The sequence below is a fragment of the Prunus dulcis genome, chromosome 2 (assembly GCF_902201215.1).
Source record: "Prunus dulcis chromosome 2, ALMONDv2, whole genome shotgun sequence".
Taxonomy (NCBI): Eukaryota; Viridiplantae; Streptophyta; class Magnoliopsida; order Rosales; family Rosaceae; genus Prunus; species Prunus dulcis.
In genome coordinates, this window is record NC_047651.1 from 20,616,183 (window position 1) to 20,628,334 (window position 12,152).

Here is a 12,152-nt window from a genome sequence, read left to right on the forward strand (position 1 = left end):
GAAGTCATACAATTTGGAAAGTTTTAATGAACAATAATAATAATTCATTTGTATTAATGGTACAAACACAAGAATCTGAATCTGTATCTCCCTAGGTGAACACAACATAAATCTTACATCATTAACAAACACTTCATTAAAAAATGCTTCTACGGAATCAAAATATATAAATACTCCCTTTCAACGGGCACAATAACGGTAGTACTGAAGGATCCGGCAAGGAAATGAAAACTTCAAGTTCCAAAACATCACTATTCACCTCCCATCATCTGCATAACAAGGATTGACACTCCAAATAAGACCGCTGCTCAATTATTTCAAGGATTATTTATTTTCTTCATGCATCAAAGTCTTTCGCAGAGTAATTTCTTTATTATTTTTCGGATTTTAGTCTCCATCCTTCATAATTTTCTAAGCTGTCATAACAAATTAGAGTTAACCATTCACAAGAGTTCAATTCTACCTTGAAGATCTCCCCAAACATCCCCATCCCTTGCAGAGGATTTCGGCGCCGCACTCCATAAAACTTCTCTGCAATTTCATCTAGCAACTAAACCATAATTTTTATGTTAGGGTAAAGGAGGACAGAAAATAGCTGAAGGCTGGTGGGAACATACACTAGCAGACATGACATAGGGCAGATACACAGTTAACATAAATTGAGAAAAAGTTGTCAAATGGTCAGCCATGCAGAAAAATTGCACACCTCATGAAATGTAGGTTCTCTGTCTAAGCTTGATTTGTACTTAGCTCTCAACATATTGAAAAGAGGAAGAGCATCCCTTAACAACCTGCAATGAGAAAAATTCAGCAATCTGTATACCTCATACCATACAGATCAATAATCTGAGTTCTTTCTGATTTCATAATCTCATTAAATCTTAATGGCCTCTCAGGATTTCGACCAGTGTTTTGTTGATGGATGAAGAGTGTAGGCATACATAAATTGCATGTTTCCAGTAGCAATAATTAATTTAACCTTTAGCATTTAAAATTCCCAAGTCACAGAAAATCCCACTTACAGATCTTAGATTTTAGGTTTTCATAGAGGGAAATATAAGCCAAGGAACAATATGTTTCATTTTCTTTTACCATAATCCAATATCCATTAGGAGTGGCATGAAAGGCAACTTCCTCTAGCTAGCATCATTTTCTCTAAAGAAGAGATATAAGATTGTTACTGATAAAAGGGAAATTGAACACAACATACGTTTGCAAAAGAAAATTGATGAACTGGATCAAATCCGATTGGGGAAAGTCGAGCTGCTTAGATTCCACTTGTTTCTTTATCTCATCCATGAGATTATTGGCATCTCTCAGGTTACCTAAAGACAAATACCTACAATAAACAGGTTACAAAATTAGGAATATAGGGAAACATCATTAGCTGGAAGACTAATGGATATTGTTCAATCTCTAGAAAATAAAAGTATATAGACATAAAGAAATGACAGTTGAATGCTTATATTTATCAAGGATCTCCCAATTTTGAAGTGCACGTTAGGAAGTTAGGTTCAAATGGACTCATATTACCATCAAACAGTAATGGGTGTTCAATGATAGTGGAGTAGCGTCCTTACATTAAAATCGCTCGTGCAATGGCCAAATCATCTTCCCCTGGATAACACTGCATGATCAAGAAGTATGAACTCCATAAAAACTTTCCATAAAAAAGGTACGAATATGGCAAGACTGATGCAGACAGGATTAAGTGCAACAATCCAATAACTAAGTTGTGCTATAGTGAAGAAAATATATTGTGTTTGAACATTGATTACACTTGTGATTTTCAAGCAACATCAAATTTGGAAGAAAGAAGACATTCCCAAAAGTATTCACATTACAAAATGAAATATATAAAAAATGTAAATGTCATATTCATTATCCAACATAATAGCAACAAAAAACCTACCAAATTGAAACCTGCTACTCAGTGAACCTTTGAAGAAGTAATATTCATAGAAAACAGAACCTAATAACAGGAAGGAAAAAGAAAAAAACATACCAAATACAAACCTACTGCTACTACTAAAGTAATCTTTTGAACAAATAATATTCGTAGAACATAGACACAGAACCTAGTAACCATACATACATCCTGTAATACTACTTATAATTCTGTAGGCCTCATAACATATCTATTTACTGAATTCTTAAAAATGAATATTGAGAGTTAAGGGGGAAGAAGGCTAACCTTTCCCATAAAATTTACTAAGGTTGAAGCAAACTCTTTTGGGTTGTTTCCTCTGACGAAATGATGTGACACCCTAACCATGTCCTGCAAAGCAGTCAAACAAGATAATGGCGTTCACTTGGCACTCATGATAAGAGACAAAGTACTCATGGGAAAATATGGACGTCTTGGTTCCAGGTTTCAAATTAAAGTAAATTAGCACAAATGAAGACAACAATAATTTGAACAGCATGAAGGACCTATGGAAATCAAAATGATACCAACATGTCCAAAACATTTTAAATAATGATCCAGCTGGTCATATATTCCATCTGAGTTTACTAGCAATTAATAAGAAGTTATTTGTGAAAAGTGGATTTTCATGTTTTAACTCCCAAAATCTATACATGAAGACAATGCTGAGATGTATGCACTTGTGAGATAAAAACAATGGTCACATATGTATCAAGATACTACCTACCACCTCAGGAGATTCAAAATATATGTAGTTCGCTAACATAACATGTATTTCTGGAGCCCCAACCCTGGGTGAGCCAAACTCCACAGACCACCTGAAAAGAGAGAACCAGGAATGCACTTGCATTGGTTAATGACACTGTGGGATCTGATATAAGTAAATCACACATGTAATACATTGTGTGCATGTGTGTGCTCAACAAAAGACACCACGTCATATGCCCCAAAAAAAAAAGAAAGTATTTTTTCATCTTCATTCAAGGCAGAACACATTTGACGATGAAAACACTTCTTCAAATAGAGGGGGCGAAATATTTTGGACATTAAAAGATGCAAAGATGTATGCATCGTCCTTGAATATAAGTAAAAGCCTCATTCTGAACTTCATTCTGGACAATAGCCATCCAAGCCACCTCATCATTACCAAAAATCACCTATTGTATAGGACACCCACTGATTCTACATCAAATCCTGGACCAATCTCACAAAATCACAGGTGCCACTGCAGGTTCCCCACTAGACCAACCTTTAATAACTAGATGCTATTTCTTTCATACTCCACCAAAAGAAATGAAAGTTTCAAAGAGATCCCCTCACCACTCCTAAGCCAAACCATAGCACTCCTACAACAGGGTCACCCCAAACTACAGAATTACCCAGCTCAAAGGAATACCATTAGAGGACATGGATCAGAGTGAAAAAAAAAAAAAAAAAAAACATGGATATCTTAAGAGAGAATGAATGACTTAACAATCACATAAACAGACCAAATAAAACATAAGCATGCCATGAAATATCTCCAAAATCAGGAAAAGGTAAAAAAGCAAACAAAAACTCACTTAAGAGCAGCTTTTAGGAATGATGAGCAGCCCTCAACACATGTTTTTGCTGCCCCAAGGGTTTCAGAAAGTTGTTGCATGTCATCTAAATCCCCCAACTGTTGTGGCACAGGTATCCGAGGAAATTCTTTATAAATTTTCCTGACACGGGCTAACAAAATAATTTTGTCATAATCACAACAAAATAGAAGCATCATAATATTTAGGAAAAAAAAAAAAAAAAACCAAATACCAAAAATGGCCATGAAAACATGTGAATCATATAAAAATTTATATTATCATAACACTGATACGAATAGCACCTACTAGAAGAACCAATTGACCCAAACCAACCAAGAGAAAGTTAAAAAGCATTCAAAAATCACTTCAGAGGGTAAGAACAAACTGGCAGAGAATGAATCGAGAATTCAAATCTACATCATAAGGTAACAACTGACCAAGGATTTCATCATCATAAGGGAATCTTCCTTTGACAAGTGTATCCACAAACAAAGCAGCTAACTCTGCCCCACAAGTAACCTGAATTTTGTTTTCATATATACAGCATCAGTATTACAGATTTGATAAAGAAATGTCATGATATATGCATGTACATGTGTCACCCTTGGTGCATTAATTAATTATAAGAAAATGTAAGATTAACATATCCCAGGCCCTAGCCTATGTCCAATCATGCAAAGTTGTATCTCAACTAAAGGTAAGATAAGTATTGATGTGTAAAGCAGAACCATGAAAGTACGACCTGCCCATGTTTCAGTTGGTTGCATGCACCAGACTGAAGGAGATCCAAAGCCTCAGAATACCTCTGAGCAGATACATATCTGCAATAAAGAAAGAATATTTCATCGACGTGCATACTCAATACAAAGAAAGAAAGTTTGTTTCTCAACAGCCAAGCTGACAATTCAGTACCTTGCACTAATAGATTTGTACATTTGCTGAGCTCCATAGTAATTACCTTCCTCTACAACTTTCTCTAATTTCTCAATATTCTGCATTTAGAAAAAAAGAGACAATTGGAAATCATCATTCATTATCCACTGGAACTATCTGAACCAAAACAAAATCCAACTGAACCAACTGTGACTGACAGAATGAAACCCATGACAGGTGAAAACTCTACTGCAGCTGTGCAATTAACTCTTTTCGTGTGACTTGTTATATTCAAACTAACATCGAATTTACCCACATATGTATATGAGATTGATCGTATCATCTTAGTCTCAAATATAGGAAATCTAAAGCAGAGACCTTTATGAACAATAAAAATCAAATCTTTTAGAACAGAAACACAAGATATCAAGCATCTCCTTTTTCCCAGAAGCCAAACGCAGCTCTATAGACTATATAACATGCAGATATGCATAACACTGAACATATTCCGAATCAAACAAAATAAAACAGTGGTGATCATATCAGTCACAGTTTTCTAAAGAGTAGGGAAAAGGATGAATCAGAATCTCGAATCTGAGAAATTCGGCTAATTTTAAGCACAGGAATAATAAAAAAACCCATCATAATTTGTTGAATCAAAAGGTTTTCGAATTTCGAATAAACGTGAAAAAAAGATTCAATCTTTTTCTGTATTTCCAGAACAAAACTGAGTGTCGAAAACACGATTTCCAGCTTGCGTACCTCTTGAGCCGGAGGTAGTGTGCCTCTTTTGGGTCTCTCCCGCGACATGGTTTCAGTTTCTGTTCAAAGTAAACAAAGATACTTTGGTGAACTCAAAACTGAAAAACACAAAACAAATCCGGGTGGCATATAGCAGTCTCTGCCAGTACCCGTTTGCCCGGCCCAGTCGGGTGGGTTGAATAAAACGGGTAATACAACATGGGTTATCTATTGTTTTTTCATGTGGGAAAAAACAAATCTTAGGGGGGTGTATCCAATTCATACTTATAAAGACTTTTTTTAAGTGAGTGACTTTTATAAAGATGACAAATTCTTAAATACTTTCATAGAGTTGATAAAAATCACTAGTAAATTGGCAAGACTTTTGCTCTTAACAATTAGCCTTAAAAGTATAGAAAAGTTATTCATTTAATAAGCTTTTTAAAAGTCATTAACTTTTTGGATACCACCAAACTTTTAAATACTTTTTAAAAGTCATAACTGAATACCACCAAACTTTTAAATACTTTTAAAAAGTCACAATTGAATACCACTAGACTTTTATATACTCTTTAAAAGTCTAAATTGAATATCTCCAGACTTTTAAACTCTATGAAAGTCATTAAAAGTTTAAATTGAATACACCCCTGTATTCAATTGAGATTTTAAAGAAGTCTCATTCGGCAACGTTTTAAGAGGTTGTTTTCATTTTCAGAGAACAAAAAATTATACAAAAACACGTTGGGTGGCCTAAAAACAGAAAATACTGAGAATGTTTTCATAAAATGAAAACAAGTTCATGTATACTTCTAGAAAATGGAAAAAAGTTGTTTTCATTCTCATGGGAAACGTTTCATAAAAATAACTCACATATTTAATTTCAAATTGTACCACCAGACACGTTTTTATTGTTTTTGTTTTCTGAAGAAGTTTTCTAATTAATCTACCAGACACATTTTTATTTCCTGAAAATGCATATTCGTTTTCTTGTTTTCATTTTCTGAAAATATTCTAAGAAAACGTTACTGAAAAGCCTAGGTGTATTCAATCACAATTTTATAAAAGTTTATAAGGAGGATTCGAGCTTCTGTATTTAGCATATGTGCATTTACACTCATTTAAAAGAATATTAACCATTAAATTAATCTAATTAATTTTAATAAATTCACATCTGTTATAAAATAACCTGAGATATGTGCGGATATTGAGCTGTACGTAAAATAGATAAGACACAGCTTTTAACGAGGTTCGGCTATGCCTACGTCCTCGGAGAGCAGCAACAGTAACCTTTCACTATAAAATGATATGGCTACAACTTTAGTGTTTACAACATATGTGGCTCACTGAATTTTCTCTCTAGGAAAATTTCTCTCTAGCTTTCTCTTCTTTCTTTCCTTTCTTTTTTTTTCTTCTTCTTCTTCTTTCCGTTTCTCTTCTTATTTATAGGCTGAGAAAATCACTATTCATCACTATTCATCACTATTCATCACTATTCACCCGTGACAGACAAACTCTATCAAAGCCGCCAAATGAACAGTATGAATAGTGAATGAACAGTAATGAATAGTTAGTGGGCTCCACATAAAGACTTTTACAACACTCCCCCTTGGAGACCACATGTCCCTAGATTGGTTGCCTCATTAAAACCTTGCTTGAAAAAAAACCCAGTGGGAAAATCTATGCGAAGGAAAAAGAGTACAACGTGCATATGTCCTATGTTAGAGGACTCTTGAATGCTCCCCCAGATTTTGCATGCTCCAACTTGATTGCTTGCAGAGTTGTCGTAATCCGATGCCATGCACTAACCTTTGGAAAGTATATTTCGGCAATGATTTAGTGAAGAGATCTGCCAGGTTATCACTTGAGCGGATTTGTCCGACTTTGATTTCTTGACTCTTCTGGAGCTCATGTGTATAGAAAAACTTTGGTGATATGTGTTTGGTCCTGTCACCTTTGATATATCCTCCTGTGATCTGAGCAATACAAGCTGCATTGTCCTCATTCAGAATTGTTGGAGTGTCTGTTGTTGTGGGTAGGGCACATGTGCTTCGGATGTGATGGATTACCGACCTTAACCAAACGCATTCACGACTGGCTTCATGGAGGGCAAGTATTTCTGAGTGATTGGAAGATGTGGCCACTAATGTTTGTTTTGTTGACCTCCATGAGATCGCAGTTACTCCACATGTAAATACATATCCAGTCTGTGATCGTCCTTGATGTGGATCAGAGAGATATCCTGCATCAGCATAACCAATAATACTCTGGGCGTTGGTCGATTCACTAGAATAGAATAACCCCATGTCTGTTGTCCCACGAAGGTATCGTAGAACATGTTTGATGCCGGTCCAGTGTCGCCATGTTGGAGCAGAACTATACCTTGCTAACAGATTGACTGAGAATGATATGTCTGGTCTGGTACATTGTGCTAGGTACAATAAAGCACCTATGGCACTAAGATATGGTACTTCTGGACCAAGGCCTATCTCATCATCCCCTTTTGGACGATATGGGTCTTTCTTAATGTCAAGCGATCGAACGACCATTGGAGTGCTAAGTGGATGGGCTTTATCCATGCCAAACCGTTTCAATACTTTCTCAGTGTAAGTTGATTGATGCACCAAAATTCCATTAGCATTGTGCTCAATCTGCAAGCCAAGACAATATTTTGTCTTTCCAAGGTCCTTCATCTCAAACTCACGTTTGAGATAATTAATAGTCCTTTGAAGCTCTTCAGAAGTTCCAATTAGATTCATATCATCGACATATACTGCCACTATCGCAAATCCAGACTCTGATTTCTTAATAAACACACATGGGCAAATAGGATCATTTGTGTATCCTTCCTTCAATAAATACTTACTGAGACGATTGTACCACATTCGTCCAGATTGTTTTAGCCCATATAATGATCTTCTCAATTTAACTGAGAACATGCCCCGTGGTTTATTTCTGGCTGCTTCAAGCAACCTGAATCCTTCTGGAACTTTCATGTATATATCTGTATCCAATTCTCCATACAAATATGCGGTAATGACATCCATGAGTCTCATTTCAAGTTTTTCTGAAACCGCCAAACTTATTAGGTAACGGAATGTAATTGTGTCCATTACTGGAGAGTACGTTTCCATATAATCAATTCCAGGCCTTTGTGAAAAACCTTGCGCAACGAGTCGCGCTTTATACCTTGAGATCTCATTTTTCTCATTGCGCTTTCTTGTAAATACCCACTTGTAACCTACAGGGTTCACATTGGGTGGAGTTGGAATTATATGTCCAAAAACACTCCTTTTTTCCAAAGAATTTAATTCTGCCTTGATTGCATCTTTCCACTTAGGCCAATCTTGCCTCTGTGCACATTCATTAATAGAGCAAGGTTCAATATCATCATCTTTTATGATTTCAGCAGCCACTGAGAATGCAAATATATCATCGATGATCATCTCATTTCTACTCCACAATTCATCAGTGGACGTATAATTTATGGAGATTTCTTGACTTTCAGGTACGGTTGCCACTTTAGGTGCACTTGTCTCACCAATGACGTTTTCCTTGTCAAGAAGTACCTGTCCCTCTTTAGGGGCATTTGAATTATGAATTGTGGGCTCTCTATTTATTTCATTTGGATTCATTTTGCCCATCAACTTCCTCTTTCGAGGAACTGAATCCCTTGAGCCTAGTGGTCTGCCACGTTTTAGGCGTGCAGCAGATGAACCATTTGCTGGCACATTGCTTTGTCCATCATGGACATCAATCCGTGCTGGTGCATTTGCAGCTGGGATATGAGATTTTGTCACCTTTGCTGCATCATTAAATGCATCCGGCATCTGATTTGCAATACTTTGGAGGTGAACGATCCTTCTCACTTCGTTTTCGCATTGAGCAGTATGAGGATCGAGATGAGACAATGTGGATACATTCCATGACAATTCATGTCGTTTTTCAGGAATGAGTTTGCCTTGTTCTTTAGACACAGATTTTTCTCCCCTAATGGTGGGAAGATTGTCTCATCAAAATCACAATCCGCAAATCGTGCGGTAAAAATATCACCCGTCAGGGGTTCCAAGTATTTGATGATAGATGGTGAATCAAAACCAACATAAATTCCCAATCTGCGTTGAGGGCCCATCTTAGTACGTTGCGGTGGTGCAATAGGCACATATACCGCACACCAAAAAATTTTTAAATGTGAAATGTTTGGTTGATTTCCCAATACGAGTTGTATTGGAGAACATTGATTGTTGGCAACAGGCCTCAATCGCACAAGTGATGCTGCATGTAAAATGGCATATCCCCAAGCAGAAATTGGCAACTTTGTTTTCATTAGCAAAGTGCGTGCTATCAATTGAAGGCGTTTAATTAAAGCTTCTGCCAAGCCATTTTGAGTATGCACATGGGGAACAGGATGTTCAATATCAATGCCTAGTGACATGCAGTAGTCATCAAAAGTTTGAGATGTAAATTCACCAGCATTATCGAGTCTGATTGACTTAATGGGATAATCTGGGAATTGGGCTCGTAATTTAATTATCTGAGCCAAAAGCCTAGCAAATGCCATATTCCGAGTAGATAAAAGACAAACATGTGACCATCGGGTAGATGCGCCCACCAAGACCATAAAGTACCGAAATGGTCCACATGGGGGATGAATAGGTCCACAAATGTCCCCTTGAATTCTCTGCAAAAATGATGGAGACTCAACATCAACCTTTAGTTGTGATGGTCTGATCACCAACTTCCCTTGTGAACAAGCTCGGCAAAAGATGTCACTTGATAACATAATGTGTTTAGTCAATAAGGGATGTCCTTTAGAGTTGGTGATGATCCTGCGCATCATGGTGGATCCAGGATGACCCAACCTGTCATGCCAAAGCTTAAAAGCATTTGAGCCAGTGGACTCTTGGTCCATGATACTATGTGCCTCAATTGTCCGTATGGTTGTGTAATACAACCCCGATGAGAGCTCACAAAGCTTCTCCAGTATACGCTTTTGGGTATCACTGGAGGTAATACAAAGATATTCCATGTTTTCCTCTTTCTTTGTTTCAACATGGTAGCCATTCAAACGTATATCTTTGAAACTCAATAGATTCCTTCTGGAGTTAGATGAATACAAAGCATCTGGAATGGACAGTATTGTTCCATTCGGTAACATAATTTGGGCTCTTCCTGAACCTTCAATCAGATTTGCAGGACCTGATATGGTTGTTACCTTTGCTTTTGTAAGCATTAATTTTGAGAAATACTTCCGATCTTGAAGGATCGAATGAGTAGTTGCGCTGTCTGCGAGACAAATATCTCTGCCATAGCCTTTGTTTTGAGGGCATCCATAATTTACATCCATACCACCAAATAAGTAAAATAAGCTGAAATCAATAAAGAAGACAACATTACCACTTTTATTGGATTGAAATTTAAACAACACTTCAGTTAATACAAATAGTACAGTTAATACAAATAGTACAGTTAATACAAATAGTACAGTAAGGAATTTAATCTAATTCGGACTCATAACCTTCATTCCCTCTTTTAGTAACAAAATCAGAAACATCTAGATGCGTCTTGTTTAGCTGACGTGATATTTCTGATGAGCCATCTTTGGCTGGCGGAGCATGATCAATGTAATTTATCTCCACTTTCCTATTCTTAAGTGAAGCTTGATAAAGATCCGCCAAATGCCTGGGCGTACGACATGTGCGCACCCAATGTCCCTTTGCACCACATCTGTGACAAGGGCTTTCAACATTTCTAGGCACATGGCTCATCTGTGCCTTTCCCTTATTACGGGATGCATTTTTGCCGTTCGTGGATGGACCACTCCTTGGACCTAAACCCTCTGAACGAGCACCACGATTTTTTTCTATTTCCTTGCCAGTGGCCACGCTTGCCCCATCGCCCACGTTTGTGGATATTACCACGAGATGAAGTGGCATTCACTTCCTGAGATGCAGCATTTATTTCAGGAAGTGGTGCTGATCCCGTTGGGCGAGATTGGTGATTCTTTAATAATAGCTCATTATTCTGCTCAGCTAACAAGAGGCAAGATACAAGTTCCGAGTACTTCTTGAAACCGCTATGTCTGGATTGCTGTTGAAGGAGGACATTTGAAGCATGAAAAGTGCTCAGAGTTTTTTCGAGCATATCCTCCTCATATATATTTTCTCCACATAGCCTCATTAATGAGGTAATTCTGTGCATAGCAGAGTTATACTCGGACACTGACTTGTAATCTTGAAATCTCAAGGGGGTCCATTCGTATCTAGCTCTTGGAAGAGTCATCGTCTTCTGGTGATCGTATCTTTCACCTAGAGCTTTCCACAGAACCAACGGTTCATCAACCACCACATATTCGCTTTTCAGCGCCTCATGGATGTGGCGGCGAAGAAAGATCATGGCCTTCGCATTCTCTTCAGGCGAAGCATTATTCTCATCTACAATTGTTTGTCCGAGGCCATTGGCTCGTAGATGAATTTTGGCATCCAGGACCCATGATAAAAAGTTGTCCCCGGAAAGGTCCAAGGCATCAAACTCCAGTTTTGCCAAATTTGCCATCCAAAACTTTAGGCTTGAGATCTGAGACATTTAAACCACTTATTAATATGAATTTCTTTATTCAGGTATATTAATTGATGATAAAAATAAATTGTCATGAATTTGCTGTCCAAAACTTTAGGTTCGAGATCTGGAACATTTAAACCACTTATTAATAGGAATTTCTTTATTCAGGTATATTAATTGATGATAAAAATAAATTGTCATGAATTTGCTGTCCAAAACTTTAGGTTCGAGATTTGGAACATTTAAACCACTTATTAATAGGAATTTCTTTATTCAGGTATATTAATTGATGATAAAAATAAATTGTCATGAATTAAATTGTTTGTTGTATGGACGTTAATCCCGCACCATATTTTAAATGACAGTAAAGGCGTGGACGATAATTCCGCACCACCCTTTAAAGTAGGTTAATTTGCTGTAAAGTAAATTCACAAATTAAATTGCTGTATGGACGTTAATCCCGCACCATATTTTAAATGACAGTAAAGGCG

General features: G+C 37.0%; 1 protein-coding gene across 1 annotated transcript; it reads right to left on the reverse strand.

Moving 5' to 3' along the window:
* Nucleotides 1–4: 4 nt before the first annotated feature.
* On the reverse strand, nucleotides 5–5,216 carry LOC117619904 (Golgi to ER traffic protein 4 homolog). Its single transcript, XM_034349961.1, has 12 exons — nucleotides 5,125–5,216; nucleotides 4,402–4,481; nucleotides 4,232–4,310; nucleotides 3,927–4,008; nucleotides 3,490–3,640; nucleotides 2,655–2,745; nucleotides 2,195–2,278; nucleotides 1,581–1,627; nucleotides 1,211–1,339; nucleotides 707–791; nucleotides 464–550; nucleotides 5–269 (listed from the first exon to the last, which is right to left on the reverse strand). Exons 1-12 carry the CDS (start codon nucleotides 5,170–5,172, stop codon nucleotides 252–254), a joined length of 981 nt encoding a protein of 326 aa, XP_034205852.1. The 5' UTR covers nucleotides 5,173–5,216; the 3' UTR covers nucleotides 5–251.
* Between the last annotated feature and the right edge of the window lie 6,936 nt (nucleotides 5,217–12,152).

Bases quoted from the DNA above. Each gene is read 5' to 3' on its own strand.
- LOC117619904 (XM_034349961.1), bottom strand. From the start codon at position 5,172: ATGTCGCGGGAGAGACCCAAAAGAGGCACACTACCTCCGGCTCAAGAG. The intron at 4,482-5,124 runs GTACGCAAGCTG...TTCTAAATGCAG, and splicing joins CACTACCTCCGGCTCAAGAG to AATATTGAGAAATTAGAGAA. The intron at 4,009-4,231 runs GTCGTACTTTCA...AACAAAATTCAG, and splicing joins ACCAACTGAAACATGGGCAG to GTTACTTGTGGGGCAGAGTT.